Here is a 20,108-nt window from a genome sequence, read left to right on the forward strand (position 1 = left end):
TTAGTCCACCCCTTAATGATCCTCCTTCTTGCAGATGTGCAAGATATTGGTCCTTTGCAACTAAACCCAAGCAATGTGGACAAGCAAAGTCCTTTCTCCAGTGGGGACATCACTGTTGCCAGCACTGGAGCCTCAAACACCATCATCAGCTCCTCCAGAGCAACCGCAGGAGATGCTCCATGACCTTGTTCCTTGAAGAAGGTCTCCCAAAGTCTCCTTTCTGCCTCGGCTTTTACTTCCCATCCCTCTTAGCCCTTTCTCTTCTGACCAGGTGACCACACTGCTCCGTGTGGGCACCTCTTGACAGCCAGCAGCTGATTGGTGATTAGGAGGTCTGGTCTCATCTCCTGGTATGGAGGACTTTCTGGAACACTTAGAACCATGAACTCAGGCTCGGGGTCACACTCTGGATACGCGTCATGTATTTATTAAGGGAAATAGCAGAAAATAGTCCTAATCCCAGTGATTTCCACACCAGCATCTTTTAAGGTCTCACCCCAAGTACTGGATCTGCCTCTGCCTTGGGAACGGGGTCTTGGCAGAGAGGAAGGAAATTCCTGATCTTCCAAACAAAGTTTCAGATAAGGAAATTAATTAAATGGCCTGAAACCGTATTCTTGGCAGTGGTGACCGTGTCGTGACCGGTACCCTACACCCTGCAGAGGGATGGGGGCTGTCTCGAGAAGCATTTGGACTCATGGTGTGATGTGGAGCCAGGAGAGCACCTGTGGTCACTCCTGGGGAGGATGGGGTTGGGCCGGCAGAGGTGGGCTGATGGGGACCCTCGGTGGGGAGCCATACCTGTGCATCCCTGGCAGCACGGTGCTTGCAGACACACCTTCAAAGGGCCATCACTGTGACTGGGGAGCGTCTGGGATGAGTTTGCAAGTGCTCAGCGCAGGTGAGGGGACTGGGGATGAACTCCAGTACCTCCATTCCTTTCCTCCAGTGCTTCAAACGCTCTGGGTAAGCCCCTAGCTGAGAGCTTCATGCAATCAAGATCTAATTCTGCCTTTTACGCTTTGGGTAGGCAGATGACATAAAAGCAGTGGGGCAGCATCAGCAGAGATGTGGTTTTTGCACACCGTTAAATCTCAATTCCTACAAGTTATTTGGGGCAGGAGCCAGTATTTCCATAACTTGGGCCAAGGCATTGCCCACAGAAGGTGATGGTAAAATGAAGTTCGCGACCCGAGGAGCTATTGCCAGTTGTAATAGTGTGTCGCATATTAGGGGAGCATGTTTGAAACCACATTATATTATTAAAATTCATAGGAGTGATTTATAGGGGTTTTTAAAAACAGCAGCTTGCCAATATAAATTGGCTTAGGAAAGTCAACTGTAATCCACCCAGGTCCAAATAATGACATTTCCTCCAATACATCCAAAAAGCTGAAAAGCAGAAAATAATATCCAGGCTCCAGAGATAAGGCGAGCACCCAGGGGAGAGGGGACTCTGAAATATTCATGCAATCGTAGATTGGATGGGGGAAACGGCCGTTCCCAGCAGCTGTGCTTAAGGACTGACGAATTTAGTTACTGTACCTTTATATTTATCGCTCAATAAACAAGACAAGCTCCTTTACAATGCCAAGCAAGACTAATTTTGCTGTTTTAGCGCAAAGGAAACGGCTTTCAAGGAAGACAAGGCTTTGATAGTTTTGTGTGAGATTAGGAGACTTTTAATTTGGCGGAGGCAGGGTGAGTTGGAGGGCTGTGATGGTGCTGTGGGCAACAGGGATGGAGACCCAGATCTGAGGATCAACCCTGCTCTGGATCAGGTCTGCAGCGGGTCAGGGTGCCCAACCCTGGGTTTGGGGGGACCTTTCAGGACCTCCCGCACCCACTGATGAAGATGTTTCACTCCTGGCTTTTAAAGATTATTTTCTGAGGCAGCGGCCGTCGCTATAAAGGTTTTACAGCAGCTGTGCTGGAATTACGCATGGCTTCGTAAAAGTGTCAGCAAATGAAACGGTGATGCCCGAGTGGCATTAGTGCTAAAATGACCTTTCGGATAGTTAAAGCTTTATGGGATGGTATAAATCCTCACTGCCTTGGCAGGGTTATAACCAGGACATTAGCGGTAACGTCTTCCCCAGCAATACTAGAGGTAGAAACCCGGTGCTTGGTGCCAAAAACACCCAAGACAATTTTTTGGAGTATTTCTAATGAGTTGCTATGAGCTGTTTCCAGTGGAAACTTCAATGTGCATGGTCAAAAAGGAGATTTCTTTTATTAAAGATGAGTTTTAAACACTCAAATACGGTCTTTTTAAGACTGCTACTGTTTCCAACAGCCAAAAATCAAAGCAGTTTAAATGGATTGCTTGGGTTTTTTATTTCTTCTCTCTAAGACTTTAGATTAATATTGTCAAGCCTTTTTTTTATTGCTGTGAAGGCAAGGAAAGTCCTTTTTTGATGAAAGCCATGAGCTCTATACAATACCTTGACTCCGCAGCTGCTATTTGAAGCACCTTATTCCACTGAACTCGCACAAAAAATCCCCCAAGTGAGCCAGCTCTGATCTTTTTTCACCTCTTGTGTTGCCACTGGGAAATAAAACAAGGTTTTATGCTTGTATTTATTATGAAGTATATATTTAGACAATCCTTACTGCAAGTGAGCAGTTTTGAGAGCTTCAGGGAGTTGTTTGAAGCGACTCTTCACTCACCTGCTTATTGAAACGCTACAAAGTGCTGCTGGGCTCCGTCTCACTCATTTATTTCCTGCAGCCTTCACTTTGTTTGTCCTTTGGCACCAAGAACAGCAGCAGATAGAGAGGACAGGGCTGTTCCTCTGGCCAACTTGCCAATAAATGGTGTTTTCCAAGGACAACCTGTCCTGGGGCTGCTGGGTCTAGGCTTGGCTTTGCCATTAACACCATGGAGATGCTGGTCCCACACACCAGCCCTCACTCACAAGGCAGTTAATTACTTTCAGCCACAGCTAATTACCTCTGCAGCCCCCACCCAGCATCAAACCCCTCTGCATGCTTAGGCAAGCTTTTAGAGGCAGCTGAAACCATTTCTGTGCCCATTAAAATGCTCAAAGCATCGACCGCATCAGCTTCCACTGTCCCTTGGGATGTGAGGTTTGGTTGAGCGTTGGGTGTTCAGGTTTTATTGTGGGGTTTCTGCTGGCTCTTGTAAAAGCCTATCACCATGAGCAAACACCTTGCTGGTGGCCGAGGCCGATTGTGTGGGTAGAGACCTGGCAAACTCATTGCTTTGGGAAAGAAGGGGTTGTCCGCAGCTCTTGTTGCTTCTGACACCACCTTTGTCCTGGGAGGGACGAGGAGAGGTCTGGCTAAGACCAAAGGAGTTGCAATATTTCAGTTTTGGCAGTGAATCAATGCTCGTAGTCAGCTGGGCAGCCAGGTCCTGCAGCTTGGGATGCATGGATGGGCACTGTCTCTGGCCCCTTCCCTGCCTTTGCACAGATAGCACCTGAAAACGTGGCTGAAATAGTCCAAAAGTACAGGATATCGTAACTGCATTGGATTTCTGGCTCATATGAGTTGGCCAGGTTCCTTCAGTCCCTGCAGGACTGTGTCTGTGTCCCCACAGGGATCAGCTGGGCTCCCCAAAAACCAGAGGCAATGGACAAAAGCTGAGCCATCATCAGCACCCTTGTTTCTTCATGCAACACTGGTGTGTGGCGCTTTCACCATCTGCAAACCATCCTCTGTCACTAATGCATGTTGCCTCATGGGTAAGGCTTCATCACTTCATTTTAAGTCAGTTAAAATAATCTGCAAAACTTGATGTAGTCTGCTGGCTTCTCCAACCCAACCAGGTGATTTTTGGGCTGAGGATGATATTTTTCTGTCAGGCTGAAGAGGAGAAGAGGGTGATCAAAACTCTCCTGGGACTTAAATGTCTCTGCTGGTTAAGCAGGGGCTCCTCAGGGTGAGACATCAGTGTGGATCACATGGAAACAGGCACAGCCAGGTACTCACCATCACCCACAGGTCCCCGTCAGATGTGTTCAGGCACAAGGGACAGCTGCAAGAAGGTGGCTCGTGGTTCACAGCCCCCATTTGGGGCAGTGGCATGGCTTCTGCATCAGCCCCTCAGCTGCTGCTGTGTCGTTAGGCTTTGGGCTTCAAACCTGCAGAGACGCTCATGTTGGGTTTGACCACTCTGTTCGAGATGCCGCGTTTTGTACTGTCCCAGTTGGTGCTGTGCCCATGGCTCGGCACTGCTAACTCCTGGGAGTGCCCATCCCACCTCAACCATCACAGACCAGTTTGCAGCTGGAAGAGGCTGGAGCACAGCTTTAATCCAGGGTTTCTGCCAAGAGCTGCCAGGTAGAGTGATGCCCTGTTAGTGCCCGAGGCAGCAGGAAAAGCAGGCAGCAGCAGTGGCTGAGCAAGAGGCAAGATTAATTGGACATTAATTTGCACCTCCAAGCAGGAGGTGTCAGTCATAGCGCGACCCTGCAGGTCCTCATCCCAGCCGCCTCCCCAGCTGCCACCCAACCACCAGAGCCCCCGATGCTTCAGTCAGTCTCTGCTCATGGCTTGGCCTGAGGTTTATGAGCAAAGCAGCAAAACAAAAACCCCTCAGCCCTTGAAAACTACATTTCAGAAACTTCTCTTTGAGAGGAGCCAACTCACCAGCCCAAAGTGGCAAAGCCCTGAGCCACTGCACGCGATCCCCTCACTGCAGCTGCGCCCGTGCTGCAGCACAAAGAAAGCATCACAGGCTGAACAGCGCAAGCTCATTTATTCTAGCTTTATTTTTCTTGTACAAGTAGCCACAGGCTAAAATCTAAACAGAGCAAACTACAAAAAAACTGGGTTTTATTTAATATTTTTGTTTTTATACAGAGCTAACAATCGTAGGATCAGTGGGATTTCAAATATTGAGACAGTTCAAAGTAAGAAAGGTAGAAAATAAACAGTAGAAAAGTGCTTTGCAATTTGGGTTTTTAATATAACTCTTTATGGTTGATTCCCGAAGAGGACTGGGACAAAGGTTTAGCATCAGCTTTATTATTACTTTATTACAAACGTAAAGACACTGCAAGCATAAATTATGGAAATACGATCAAAGTAAAAATCCCTCTTTGCTTTGTAAGACCCTGATCCAAAGCCCCATGAAATCAGGTTTTTCCCCGACTCACTGGGCTTTGCACCGGCCCCGTCCCTTCTTGTTACGTGATGCTGAAGCTCAGACTCTGCTCTCAGAAGAAACCCAGAGCTGTTTCACTGCTCCCCAGTGTCACGGTGGGTTTGGGTGCCGTGGCCTTGCACCCAGCAGTGCTTTTGGCTGGGGATGCTGGTGCTTCACACATAACTATCCTTCCAGCCCAAGCACCTTCCCTTTCCTTTCCCTTTCCTTAATTTGGTGGGTGAAGGAAATAAATGAGCAGGCATAAAGTTGCTCGATAGGATCTTTAATCTGCCTGCATGGACGCAGCGTGGGGAGGGATGGATTTCCAAACACTGTTTGCACAGATGAAGTAAGTGAGTAGCTCCCCCTGCGCAGCTGCCGTTTGTTTTCATAAGCTTTTAATTTCCTTTTTTCTAACTGATCTTCCCAGGCCGAAGTGCTGTCGGTCAGCTCGGAGAGCTCAGACACCACATTGATTCCCAAAATACCATGGGATGGTTATCCTGGAGAAACACCTCCACAAGCAGAAACCCCTTCCCTTCACCCTCCAGAAGCATCAATGCTTTGTTGCCTCTCTCCCCCCTTTTATTGCCAACTTAAAAATCATAGAATGGTTTGGGTTGGAAGGGACCTTAAAGCTCATCCAGTTCCAACCCAACCATCAGCCAGTTCCAAATGTCCAGTCCCTTGGTATAATTTTGGGTGGAAGCTTTAAAAGTCCCAAACTGGTTAAGCACTTAAATATTTCAGCATCTTTACAAAACAAGGAAGAAGAATGATATGGTAGACAAATAAATACCTGAATCCAACAGCATGAAAATACCCTGTCACAGCATAAAACTATTCCCTGTTCAACTAAAGATGATGTGGATACTATCCCTGAGGTAGCAGCCATCTCTGGGAAACTGGAGAGCTCCAAGAAGAGGTTGTGCCCACTATGGGTTACCAAAAGAAAAAGAGAAATCAGCTTTTGGATACTTTATTCCTTGCTGTAATTTCAACTCATCACAGCCAGAAAAGCAAGAGAAGGTTTTAGGATCTGCCTAGAAAAGGCAGCAAGTTGAATTAGTGGCATTATTTGCTTGGGAAAATGCTAGCGGATATGATTCCTACCCCGAACACAGGCAGTTGCACCAAATCCAACACCTGCTCGTTTTATCTCTGGATAGAACTTTCTGATTCCTCCGATCAAGAAAAAGGGGAAAGAAAAGAAAGAAGAAATCTGGCAAGCCGTTGCTTAAATATTCAAGGTGTATAAATGAACTTACAGAGCAAAAGGACTGCCTGCCCTTAGCTGATCTGCGGCAGGTGGGTGAAGACGGCTGTGAGGCACCAGTAACGGCCCCTGGGACAGCTGGGCTGGCTCGGTCCCTCAGTCCAGGGTCTTAAAATGATGCCCGTACTCCTTCGCTTGGCACAGCCCCATGCCTACATGCCCCCTCCGTTTCTGGCCCCAGGGGTGATGGGGCTGTGGCCAGAGGGCTTGCGTGGCTGCAGCACATCTTCGCCCCAAGGCTCAGGAGGGCTCATCACCCCTGGGATGCTGTCATGGCAGCATGAGGACACATTCCCAGAGCAGCCATGTCCAACCAACAGCCTGGCCAAAGCCTGAAGGAAACTCCTTTGGAAAAGCCTCTGATTTCATGAAAATGGTCAAAAAGACCCAGGAGAAGTGTTTTTTGACACCTGTAAAACCGCATCCAAGCCACTGGCAGCACACAAGGACCTGCAGTCCTGCCTGCCCACCCAGGCACAACTGTGCCCCAAGCGCAGAATAAAAACCCCGTGGCTCCCCTCAAGCCCAGGGCAGCAGTCGGGATAAACCAAGGCCAGACCTGAAGCTGTGTTCCATGCTGAAATCAAACACAAGCTCCTTGTTTGTTCCTTTTTCCTTCTTGTTTTACAGATTAAACCCAGAAAGACTCCAGGTGAAGCTTTCTCAAGTTTTCAGTTGGCACAGCTTTGCCTCCAGCCTAGCTCAGGCATCAATGAACAGCAAGAGGGGCTGTTACGATCACTTCTCCAGTGAAGTGGCAGGGAGAGGCCAGAATGTGACATTTTGAGGAGGTTTTTTTTGCCCAGCTTTGTGGACTTGGGAGGCTTGGATAATTCAGGGAAGATCACATCCTCCTGCTGGAGCTCCAGGCTTCAGCCTCGGCCCTTTGGGGGCTGACCTGCCATAAGCATCTGCATTAGGTCCCAACGGTACAGATTGACAAGAGTGGAAAAGAAACCCCAAAAAAGAGGAAAAGCTACACATCTAAAAAATAGTCTTTAAAGATTCACATCCATCTTCAACCATCTCAAACCAAGGCATCATCTGCTCTGGTTTAAGCCGTGACATTTCTGCATAATTATTTGTTTAGAAAAAGGAAAAGCTCTATTCTGGACACACTACCGTGTTTCAGCTACTCAAATGGCACCGCATTTCCCTTTAATAAAAGGAAGTAGTGACAAATACTTGTTACTATTACAATATCACAATAATATGATATTAAATTAATAGCATGTTCACAGCCCCAGGAAGTCTGAGCTGAAAGCTAGTCTAAATTCTGTGTTCACTTTGGCAAAGGTACTTATTCAATGTGAACGTCGGCGTTACACACACACAAAAAACAATAAGAAGAAAAGCTGAGCGGGAGCAGGATGGCAGGAGGAGATTGGGATTTCTTTGATATGAGGTTACATTTCGAGCCGGTTGGCATCTCCTCCTCCCTCCTGCCCTTTCCGAGCCCTGGCATCCTCCAGTTTCTACGATGGGCTGAGCTGTGCTCCCAGTCTCACATGGGACCACCAGGACTGACCTCTTGCAGTCCCTTCCCAAGCCCAGCATCGTGCAGGAGGGAGTGTTCCCCCACTGTAGGTGTGAGCAGGAATCGGTCTGATGCCCATTGACCCTCTTTGGTGGGTGAGGAGAGGCTGTTTGGGTTTTTAATACATGAATTTAACCCTTAGCATTTTTTCTCTCCTGCAAGATGTCTACAGGAGGAGGAATTTTAATAGGCAAGGGCTACAAACACCGAGCCTCCAGAGCTCCTTGCTGTTGAGGTCAATGCTGTGACATGTGCTTGGCCCAGGGCAGATGATGTGACCTGGAAGGGCAGAGCCTGCCCACAGCTCACCCAGCCCAGCACCAAGACAACAGCATAGGGCAAAAGGTGTTTGCCGTATCATCCTGTGTATCGTATCATTTACTCAGTTATTGGGGGCATCCCATGGTCAAGTGGGAAGGCAATGGGGGATGTTTCTGATGCAAGGGATTCTCCCACTGGTACCATTTAAAAAAAATACTATTATTAGGTTTTTTTCCAACTTAAAACTCATTTCCTTTCCTGATTCCTTTCGCTTATCCTTGCAAATATAGTGATGTTTGATTCACCACCACGGGGTCAAGCCTTTAACCAACCCATGTGGCGGGGAAAGGGTTGCCCTCCAGCACTGGCTGGTGGATGTCCCTGTCCCCAGTGCATGCCCTCATGGACAACACTGGTTGCACACCAACTCACAGGGCTGCACCATGCCAGGACAACCAAAAAACCGTGGTGGCAGGTTGGTGGTCAGTCCCTGGAGGGGGACGTCACACACAAACCCTCTCTTTGGTGTTGACAGCTGCTCTGCCCACTCTGGGCATTGGGAGGGGCAGCCCACAGCATCCTCTGGCATCACTGCCTGGAAGCCCTCCTCACCTTGTCCCTCCCAGGGAAGTGAGCCCTTTTTTTGGCTCAGCTCATCCTCTGGATGAGCTCCTGCTCACTGGAAATACGCTGGAGGAGCTGGGAGCAGCTCAATAGCATCTCAAGGGGGTTGGGAAGCGCTGTATCAGGCTTTCCTTGTAGGTGCTCCTGATGGCAGGGTGAGCTTTGAAAGGACAGGATGGTGATGTCCAGGTTCCCACCTCCCAGGGGTGTGTTACGCTGCTCTTGCTGGCACATGCCATAAATCATCCTGCAGGAAATCAGCCACGGAGAGTCGTATCCTGAATATACCCAGGATGGACCAAGACAGCCACCACCAGCACCAAATTTGGCCCTGCAAGAGCAACAGTGCTGGCAAGCCACAGGGCATTGAGCCGCGTGTCTATGATGGCCTCAACAGTCTTTGAAGTAAAAAAACCATGATACAAATCTCTGCCACACAAAACTCACACCAGAGCCCCGCTACATGCCTAAAAGTAAAGCTCATAACACTCGTGAAGCACCTTGCTTCATGTGGTGCTGGGTGGGAGGGGCGGAAACTGGGGAAGAGAAGAGGACACACACACACACACACGCACGCATGCACGCATTTCTATCACACTTGAGGTAGAACATTGCTTTCAAAGGTTTGGAAGTGCTTTACATGGGAACGACAACAACGAAACCACCAAGGCGGCAGGTACAGAGCGTGACTGCTGAGGTAGGACCAAGCTTGTACTGACCAAGTGCTACACTACTTGTTTTTTTGAACACGAAGGAAGACGCAGGTAATTCTGCTTCCCAGAAGACATTCATTCCGGTTGAGGTAGGTTCTGAGTTCACTGGGGTTGTCTGTCCAAGTCTGTCAGTAGCCCTCAGGCATCCTTTGACACACACACTCTTTTTTTTTTTTTTTTTTTCCTTTTTTTCATATTATTTTGAGTCAATCAGCAAAAAAAGTATCCTGAGAAATAGCAGAAGTGTACAAAATCATCAAATTCACAAAGAGATGGCCTTCCCGGGCCTCAATTTTTGGAGTCAAGTTAAAAGGATTTCTCTGAATCCAGTCTTCTGGAAATAAAAAATAGATACTGAAAGTTGTCCTAAAGCTGCTGATCCGGGATGCCAAGAGAAGGAGGCTCCACCGTATCCCCGGTCTGTCTGAGACGGGAGAGTTTGCCAAACTCTGCCAAGGAGTCTTTTACTTAGCAGCTGCAGGAAAGGATCCATCGTGACCAGTCTCGATAAAGCCATCATCGGAAAAAAAGCATCGAGAGGCCTGAGAGACGTCAGGAAGATAAACTTCACAGAGTTTCCAAGAGGCTGTATACATATATATATATTTATATATATATATAAAAATAAAGCAAAACAAAAAAATAACAATCAGACCGTAGAAATCTTCAATTGACCTGAGATTGACGACTCACTGTAAGGACGTCACCAGCCGTGGGTTTGGTTTCTGGTAACTCCTACAGGAGGGTTCGAGTCTTGGCAGTTTTATCCTTCATTGGTGGGACCGTGGTCGAGAGCAGGAGCAGCAGGGCTGCTGCTGCGAGGGCTTTTGGGGAGGGGGTCTGCCTGCTCCTCGATGACGCTGAACTCATCCAGAGGGAGTGTGGATATCTGGGTGTCATCGTGGGTGGCTGGTGGGCTGTGAGCCGACTGGAGAGAGAGAGAAGGGGAAAATGCAATGACAGTGGCCGGTCACTGACGCTCTTAGACATGCAGTTGTGTCTCCATTTCCCACACGTGCCGCAATCATACCCTGCTGGACTTACCGTTATTCCCTTATCCTGCTGCTCCTGGGTTGGAGATGCTGGGAATAATCTCTCCAGCTCATTCATATCCAGCTGCTTTCCATTCATGTCCCGGTCGTCCCTGTCCCTGCGAGCAGCCCCATTCAGGACGAGGCCTGTGGCACCGCGCTGGCTCCTGGGGATCTGCGGGGTTGACAGCTGTTCCTGCACATTTTTGCACATCAGCAGCCTGAAAAATAATGAGACAGAGCATGCAGGTGAGCAAAGCTGGTAGTTCCGCAGCTTCCCGCCCCTAAGCTGAAGTCTATTTTATCCCTGTCCTACATTCCTTCACTCCTCAAATCCCTCCTACAACGTCACATCCCTTGGTCTTGCTGTGAAAGGGCTTCTGGTTTACTGGGAGGATCAGGTCTTGCTAGAGCAGAAATAGTGATGCTCCCAAGAAGCACCAACTTCCCCATCCCTTGATGGGGACCAGAGCTGATGGGATGCATTTGGAGGAGCCTGCTGGGTCTGTGCGCCTGGGAGGGAGGCAGGAGCTGTGCTGCAAACAGCATCCAGCGTTCACAGGAGCCAGGCTGTGAAATCACACGCCATGGGATGTGTATCCTGAGGTGTGCATGGGAAACATCTCATTGTCACACTGGGGGTGTGAGATGCCCATGGGGATACCCACATGGCATTAGGGACCACCACAGTGGCGTGAACAACCCCTACCTTCCTCTGTACCCAAACATGAGGAAAAGGACGCAGAATATGATGCACGTGACGCCAATGTGGATCCCAATGATGATGCCGGTGGTGGAGGTTTTATTGTTCTGCTCATCCTTCATGCAGTCACAGGGGGGATTCAGCACTGCCAGAAGAAAGGGGAAAGGGGGTCAGTGGTGCTGTTTGTCTGTTGGTCATCCAGCTTTTGGGGAGTCCAGAGCAAAAGCTGGAGTGTGGGCAGTACTGGGAGCTGTGTACAGGGAAGAAGAGAGGAGGGTGGGGAACTGGGGAGGTTTCCTGATGCCAAAGCAGCTCCCCTGCTCTTGGTACTGCAGGAAGGTAGTCACAGCAAGCACAGGGCTGGAAGGTCCACAGAGAGCCAGCCCTGTTCTCTCGGCTTCCAAGAGCAGCAGGATGGATTTTACATATAGGTAAATATGAAAGGTGTGATCAGTTAGAGATTTCCCCTTTTCTGCCACATAATGCAGTGCTCAGGCTCTGCAGCCTGTCTTTCCAAAGCCACATGTCCTCCCTTCCTGGCACCAGTGACGGTCAAAATATCCAGGAGAGTGGAGGTGCTCGGTGCACCACATCCCACCCAAGGACCGCAGTGCTTAGCTTATAGTGGGGTTCATGGGTTCATGTTCATGGCCTCACCTCTCGCTCAAGCTTAGGGGACAAAACTGGCAATTACAAGAACATTTGGTTTGTCCTCGCTCCCTTAATTAAGAAGTCATAAGGCTGAACTCTGCTGTGAAGGGGTGTTGGCTCGCTAACACTAACAGCGAGAAACCACCTCTGCCAGCACCAGGTGCTCCCAGCCCTGCAGAGTTTCACTTCATCATTATTTGTGATGCTGAAAATAAGTGAGTGGTTGAAAATGAGAAGGAGGTAGAGCCACAGGTTTCTGGGGGGATGTCTGGCCTCATCACCTTCCTGCAAAGCGGGTTTCACAAACCACCACCAAGACTGATCTCCTGTCTCACCTGTCCTCTCCACAGTTTCCCTCAAGGACACAAAGCGGACGGTTGAGTTTCCATCCCCGTGCTGGTTATAGGCGAGGAGCTTAACTTCATACACCACTGAGGCATCTGTTTCAAAGGAGACATAAGAAGGGCATTTCAGGATTAATCGCTGTGGTTATCTCCCGAAGTGGTGGTTATTTAGGATGCACACATCTTATCAAATACATACAAGATACTGCAAACAAGTACCTGCTACTGGAAAATCACCCCCAAAACCTAGGGGAGAGCTGCAGCATCTCCCTTTCAGTGGCTGTGCAACATATCCGATCTTCCTCCCGCGAATCACGACAGGCTCTCCCAGGGTTGGGAGGAGACACAGATCAAGCTGTCACTGTACTCACCCAGGTGGGTAATGTTGTACACTGTTACGTTGCTGGGCAGTAAAACGGGTCCTGTGTAGTGGGAGAGGTGGACCTTGCGGTAATACAGCTTGAAGCCTTCATGCTGGCCCAGTTTGATGGAGGGCTCCCACGTAGCCTGGACAGTGGTGCTGTTAATGACTTTAATAAAGAGGGATGGCATGGCTGGGACTGAAACAGAGAGAGAAAGACAGTGGGTTGCACGTGCTTTTTCAGTCTGGGTGATGAGAAATTCCCCAGTAGACTTTCCCTGGGGTCACTGCGCCAAAACATATGCTGGATGAGACTGAGTAAAATCAGATCGGACCAGATCCTGGTTTAACAGCTTCAAACTTCTTTAGGGAGCTGTAGGAGTTTTCAAGGTTTTTCTATGCTTGGTTCAGCATGAAAAGAGGCTATTCTTACACTCTGGTTGCAATCTGATGCTCAACCCCCTCGGGTCAGGGCAGGAATGCAGCTTTGCCAATGCATTCCCAAATTCCACTTTTCTGCCCTCACCCTGAGGGTAGTGAAGACCTTTCAGAGTGATTAATCCCCCAGGGAGGAAGGAACCAGAAGGGATAGAGCTGGAGACATCCATCTTAAGTGGACTAGCACTGCAGTGACTTGTGGACTAGTACCTGCACTGACTTGCAGAGTGTTCTTCCTGCCAGCTTTGGGAGGGACGTTTGTGCTGGGCACTTAGAAGAGAAACAGGGCATCTTCATTAACAGCCCTAATTACCTGAGCAGCCCGAGATCCCTGCACGGCTGTGGCAAGCACTTACCTGGCCTTAGGGGCGCACGGGGGTTCAGCTGGGAAGAGGTCCCTGCTGCTGCCCGGTGTCACCGAGGCCTGATTCAAAGTCCACCAGGATGCCTTTTGCTCCAGTCAATGCCCCAAACCCCTGCCCTCATTCTTGGGGTGTGCTGTAGCAGGGGGGCACAGCCATTTCCTCCCCAGGTCCCCAGAAAGCTGCCCGGCCCCATCCTGCCCCATCAGCCTGGACTGAGAGGCAAAGATTTGCAAACCAAAGCCAGTATCCTTGTGAGGCAAACAGAGTTTTCCAAAGCTGTTTCTGCACCAAACCCTGTGCAGTGCTGGAGCACACAAGACCACATCTCCCACAAGCCTCCTCATGCCCCTTTCCCTCCCTTGCTCACACACAGATCACCCCAAGGCAGAGATGTGTCTCAGCAGGACATTTCACTACTGACTTTTTTACACCTCATTTCCACAAAACACCCCCAGGCCAAATGGTCCCATGGGTTGCCCAGCCTTTAGCAGCACTCGGAAGGTGCAATGCACCAGGCACTGCAGGCTCTGCCCTGCCCAAGGATTCTGCTCCAGCACCAGGAGGGAGAAGGGTTTTCAGGCTCTGCTGTACCGGGCAGTGAGCTCAGGTAAACCCCACAGCAAAATTACCCAGCAGAACAACAGCCCTGATTCTCCAGCAGCCTCCAGGCTTTGAGCCAGAGCTATTTTTCCAGTCCCACATGATTACAAGCTGAGAAATTCCCAAATATAAGGATTGCTGGGTTTGCATTACGCCCATGCTGCTTTTTGTCTTGTTTTTCCCAAAGGGTCTCTAAAGGATGTGCAGTGCAAACTGGCCTTGGCGGTGTCCTTTGGCAGAAGGTTTAGCACAGCCATTTAATGAGCGATGGTGAAAAGCAGATGAAATGTGGCCGTGTCAATCTAAGACTGATGAAAGCTAGAAAGGGCATTTCCTCCATTTAACAGTAAAGACGAAAAACGCACAGCACAACAGTTTGCATTTTCCCCAGCACTGAGAGCTCAAGTTTTCTTGTGAGGAGATTTAGGGGAAGGAAAGACATCTCTCCTGGTGAGCAGGAGGGTCTGGGCAACCCTGTCTCTTCTCAAAGTGATGCTCTCCTTCAGGCTGCAGGGGCTTTGCCTGATGCCCTCTGAATAAGCATAGGAGAGGAACAAGTCCCAGCTGACTGGTGAGCATCTCTATGTGAATTCAGGAGAAAAGACTCAGAGAGCAGCTGTCCTGGGTCATCCCATCCTGCCAACAGGAAAAAAAATGGTTTGAAGTACTTCTTCTTGCTAGGATTTATTCTAATGTGCATTTCATTGACGGGAAGGCCATACACAGCAATTCCTGGGTGCAAAACAGAGTAAGTTCTATTTATACCAGAACGTAGCGTTCTCCCCAAGGCTGCATATTTTTGCAATCCAATCAAATACTCATTTTTTTCCCTAATTCTCCCAGTTCCCTCTAAGGTGAAATTAGGAATTGCCTGGATCTCCCCTCTAAGAAATTGGACCCTTCCTTAAAGCATCATTTTCCAAATCACAGGTGAAAGCGCCACATAAAGGGACATGGACAAAGAAACACTGATGTGGGCCATCCTGATTTGTGAAGAGTTGGCTTTATTTTACGGTTGCAGAGCCTTACATTTAATAAAAATCACAAGATCTCTCCTTCAAAGTACGGAATATATAGTATTTATTCAAACTTTGAGTATATATATGTATAATATTGATTATATGTTTGTACTCTGTGCTTTTTATAATATATAGCGTTACACAAATAAGTGTATACAGATGGAGTATATCTGTGTGCGTATAAATATATGGACACACAGCAGTGTATATGTGCTTCACAGAAGTATATATAAGACATAATATGGATCTAATTTAAGTGAGACATCTCCCTCATACTAAGGGCTGGGATACTTGTTTTCCTCTTCCGTGCTGTTTGGAATTTTCCCCAGGTCATTTCAACTTTCTTCTTGAAGGCGTCTTTAGCCGAAGATGACTAAAGGAACGGTCTTCATCCTAGAGAAATGTCAAAAAGTCCTGGAGAAAACCCTAAAAAGCATTAAAAGACAAGAACAAGGAGTGTGTGCTGCTTAATGAAGCGGAGAGAGTTTGGGATTTAAAATAGCACGGCATTTGTGAAATGGCATAAAGGAGAAGGACAGGGAGGAGACAGGAAGATCTTCTGAGCGTGCAAGGTTTGTGGAGGACAAGGTTCACCTGGGTAGCTCTCTATGGCATCTTCCCTTCTACTTTCCATCCAAAATTATCACTAGCATAAAGGAAGGAGAACCACACTTCGAGAAAGCATTGGAGGCTTCAGCCAAGCGCATCCTAAGCATATTCCTAGCCCTGAAATGCTGACTTCCCCAAGCCAAAACCAGTCCCGCTCCTCAGTACCTCCACCGTACTCCTACTCCAGACAATACCAATAGAACATGGTCATTCAGACCGGTCTCCAGCTGAGAGCATCTCTGCTGGCACCTCCAACAAGCGCTGCTCCAGCTCTGCTGAGCCGTGCCTGGCTGGCAGATTGCCCCCCTGTGTCCTTTCCACACAAGACAGGACACGGCACTGTGGTGACACAGAGGGTTCTGTCACTATGGGGCTTCGCACACATCTCACGCACATCGCGCTCAGCCAGGATGGCAAAGCCAGGACGCAGGAAATGCTGTCTCTTTCTGAGGTTGTTTGCACAGATCTACGGCTGCCTAAGCCCAGGGTGAGATGTCTTGGCTGTGAGAAGAGGCAAATCTACAGTGAAACCTTAATATGGTGACAAAAGCCACTAGATTCTGGCTCTCTGATCCACTCTCTCCTCTCTGAGCAGAAGGCAACAGGCACCCGAGTGACGCAAAGCAAATAAATCAAGCCAGAACTGGGGCTTCAAAATCTTTTTTTAAATCTTCCTACAAAGCAAACGCAAGCTGGGGTTGAATGACGTTAACCAGGCCAGCTTGTCCATCCCGAACATGGAGCCAATTCCTAAAGCTTCGTTACCCAAGACAAGCCTCTTTCAAAGGACAGCAGAGCAGGACAGTGACGCTTGAAACTTCAGAGAGCCAGGAAATTTATGATCCTGTTACCAGATACCTAACTATTTCTGTCATGACTGAGGGTAATAATGACAAAAAGTCCTCTCTAGCTCAAACCAGACTTCTGCAGACACACCAAGCTCTATGAAGCACGTCTGGCTTTTAACTCCAGTAGCTGAACTTAGAGCATCGGGTCAAGGAGTTTCAAGTTTTGCCTTAGTCCATCCTTCCATCTCTAAATTGGAAGGAAAAACAAACTCCAAGGGTGACTGATTCCCTGTGGAGTGCCAAAGAAAATAAACTTGCAGGGTAACAACCCAGCAGGGCGAGGATTTATTGGCATCATTGCTTAAATGCTGTAGTAATATCTGCAAGGGCTGAAAATGGAATGAGAACTGGAACCCCCACCTGGAAGTGAATGCACTCTTTCGCTTGATCCTAAATAACATCCTCACACACAAGGCCCTCTCTGCTGCACCTTCACAATTACTGAATGCCCATGAGAAAGATGCAGTGCTCCTAAGAAAGTCTCTGCATGTGAGGTGAGCCAGGATTCAGAGGTGTTGGAGAGGTACACGAGTCTCTAGGAGAATGCTCCCAGAATACCAGCTGACAGAGCACACTGGGGCTGGGATTTCTATCTGGTGCCTGTGCCTGGTCTTGCTCTAGAGCACCTGCTTTCTTACTGGAGAAGCTAACTGCTGGCCACATCTGGGAGGCCAAGTCAGGTAAAAAGCCTTCAAGATCACCCTCACTTCCCACTAAAACAGAAGGCTGCTCCAAGGCAGGGATTTGTAGGTCAGGACAACTAAGCTATAGTGTAACTTGTCCAGGGTAGAGCAGAAAAAAAAATCACATTTTAAAAAGTATGGCACCTATCAAGTAAGAGCTGTGAGTTCCAGAGCTGCTGGAGGATGCTGAGATACTGCTTGAGCATGAAAACTGCACGTAGCAAACAGTTTAGAGAAAGCCCAGAGCAGCTCTAATGCATGAGAGCAGCCAGACTTGCACTCCCCTCAGTGCTACAACATCAGCTATGAGAGGCAACGCTGCATTTAAGGCAAGAAGCCAGCCCCCGTGTAACAATACAAGTGAATTTTACACGATATCCCAGAGTATGAGGAGGAGCAGGAACGAAGAGCATCAACACCACAGGCTCTGTGCCAAAGCACTCCAGAGTGGGTATCGGGGTGACTGGCACTGCTGCTATGCACAGCGGGTTTCAGCATCTGATGGTCCAAGCGCAAAGCGTTCCTTACCTTCTCCCAGCGTGCTCACCACTGTGACTTCCGAGGGTTTGCTGGCGCCCCGGGAGGTGTAAGCCTTTATATAAAAGCTGTAGCTGGTCGAGGGCTCTAAATCAGTCACTAGCTGCTGGAAAGTGTTCTTGCTAACAGCCTCCTGATACTCCATCTCTTCAGGATCTGAAGTGCAAACAAAGAGAGGACAGAGCAGCATTAGATTTTGCAAAGAGGTTCAGAGATAAACAGATGTTGTAAGTGGTAATTTTGGTCCTTAACATGGATATGTATCTGCCCACATAATTTTCTGCACACTTTGCCAGAGACCTAAGTGGGCAGCAATATTTGAGCCCATGACTTCACCCTCCCTACCCTTTAGGCACTTACAGCAGCATTACTGCCTCATCTCTGTATTTCAAAAATGTGGAGATGACAGAGAACATAGGTGGCCCACTGCAATGCAGAGCTGGTTCACCTAGTGGGCCACGCTGCTAAACTATGGGGAGGCTGAGGATGCGCTGGACAGTAGGTAGAACACGGTACCTGCAGCTTTCCGAATGTGAAGCACATAGCCAATGATCTCCTTGGTGTTCTGCAGAGGCTCTTTCCAAGACACTTGGATGGTGGTTGCAGAGACTGTCTCAGCCTTCACACTCTGCGGAGGGCTGGGCAGCCCATCTGCCCAGAGGACCGTCAGGCGAGCGCTGGCTTGTGTGGAGCCGGCGCTGTTCTCAGCGATGCACTGGTAGATGGCTTCATCAGCCTGGTTGATCCCGTAGATGGAGAGAGTGCTGCATGGGGACACAAGAGGGACAAGCATCTCACTGAGCGCTCTACAGTAGACATCCCTCCCCTCCAGCCTGCCATGGTCCTCATGCTGTCTCTGATGGCTGAGCATCCCACATGCCTCTATTTCCACCAAAAGCTTCCAGGAAGCTGTGGGCTGGTGCTTTTGGGGAAGGAGAAGCCCACGAGATGGATGCATCATTCCCTGGACGCTGTGACTGGGCGGATTGTCTCCACTTGCAGAGACTGTGGTTCAAGTACAGCCAGATGGAGACACAGGGTGAGATGGGGAACAGCAGGATCTAAAGCCCTGAATTCAGGAATAGCCCAGCCACACTCCAGAGAGACCACTGAGGCAAGTGCATCCATGCACCCAAACCAGCTTTAACTGACTTAGTTCCAGTACACACCAGTGAAACCCATGCAGGCACTGTACACAGTTGCTAAGCCAAGTCTAATCAAGAGCGGGCAGAAAGCCCTCTGGTGATGCTCTAATTGCATTATAGCACATTAGAGCAGTCTTAGGGTAACACTAGGATTAGCTGACTTATCTGGCAGGGTCACAGCCTCAGCTCCTGCTTTTGCATTTTCAGAAATGTGATCACCATGAGCCAAAAGCCAAAGCTTAGGAGCAAGTTGCAGGTTTTGTTTGCTAAACCTCTGAGCATCTCTTTCATGCTGGTGCATCAAAGCTTGCTCTCCCATAGTAGCAGCAACAACAGTTCCTCCAGCCTGTTCTTGGGGACCTCCACAGCAGGCTTAGAGGCTGCTTTCAGCCTCCAAGATAAAGACAGGCACTGGCTACCCTAGCGGAAAGCATCCCTAAATGAAGGGGGGAAAGCCAGTGATGTACCAGCTCCCAGTTGAGTGTGTTCCTGAGCACAGTACCCATCTCTGCACCACCTTGAAGAGGGGTCTTTAGTGGCTTGATGGGCACGGGGACAACTAGAGGCAACATGCAGGCACCCGAACCGAAGGCCCTTTCTAAGCTCCATGACCCTCTGGCAATGGCTGGGTACAAGCAAGTTCAGAGCCAGCCCAAGGTTGTACTGCCCAATGTTTTTAAAACAATGCCAATAATATTGACTCAGAAATGATTATACAACATATTCACCCAATCTTGTCATGCAATATGCAAAGCAGCTTTTCTGAACAACGGTTGGACTGGATGATCTCAAAGATCTTGTCCAACCAAAGGATTCTATGATTTTGTTCACAAACAGGGACCCACCAATAAAGCTCTGCTCCTTCCAGGGCTCGCGCCCTTTCTCAGAAATCAAGCCTGGAACAACAGGATTCAATTTATGTAAATGAAACAATGCTCACCACTGCCTCCTCTTCCACTTTAGAGCATCACCCACACATGCACCACTCAGTATTAATCCCTATTTGTGTATCTGTGTTTCCAGTCCTGCCCGGTTCATTTGAACTGTGGTTTGCTTCTGGCTTTGCACAAATGCTTGGAAGACCACGATGCCTCCAAGCTTCAGCATCATATCATTGGTTTGCACCACAGCTCGCAGGAGTTTTTGGTTGCTATTTTTCTGTAAGGAATGACCCAAATCCAACCAAATCCACATCCCCTGCTCGCTTCTTGGGAGAAATAAATTATTTTCTTTTCCTGTGGTGAATT

At 48.7% G+C, this 20,108-nt stretch overlaps 1 protein-coding gene across 1 annotated transcript in view; it reads right to left on the reverse strand.

The window, feature by feature from the left end:
• Positions 1-4,758: 4,758 nt before the first annotated feature.
• IGDCC3 (immunoglobulin superfamily DCC subclass member 3) overlaps positions 4,759-20,108 on the reverse strand; it is a 107,389-nt gene continuing 92,039 nt past the window's right edge. The window contains exons 8-14 of the mRNA XM_054078026.1: positions 18,233-18,480; positions 17,708-17,872; positions 12,628-12,816; positions 12,248-12,352; positions 11,268-11,406; positions 10,572-10,779; positions 4,759-10,455 (exon numbers count right to left, since the gene is read on the reverse strand). Coding sequence (XP_053934001.1) covers positions 10,291-10,455; positions 10,572-10,779; positions 11,268-11,406; positions 12,248-12,352; positions 12,628-12,816; positions 17,708-17,872; positions 18,233-18,480 — 1,219 coding nt within the window. The 3' untranslated portion in view covers positions 4,759-10,290. The remainder of the gene's footprint in view (positions 10,456-10,571; positions 10,780-11,267; positions 11,407-12,247; positions 12,353-12,627; positions 12,817-17,707; positions 17,873-18,232; positions 18,481-20,108) is intronic.

The sequence above is a fragment of the Cuculus canorus genome, chromosome 12 (genome assembly GCF_017976375.1).
Source record: "Cuculus canorus isolate bCucCan1 chromosome 12, bCucCan1.pri, whole genome shotgun sequence".
NCBI classification, from domain to species: domain Eukaryota; kingdom Metazoa; phylum Chordata; class Aves; order Cuculiformes; family Cuculidae; genus Cuculus; species Cuculus canorus.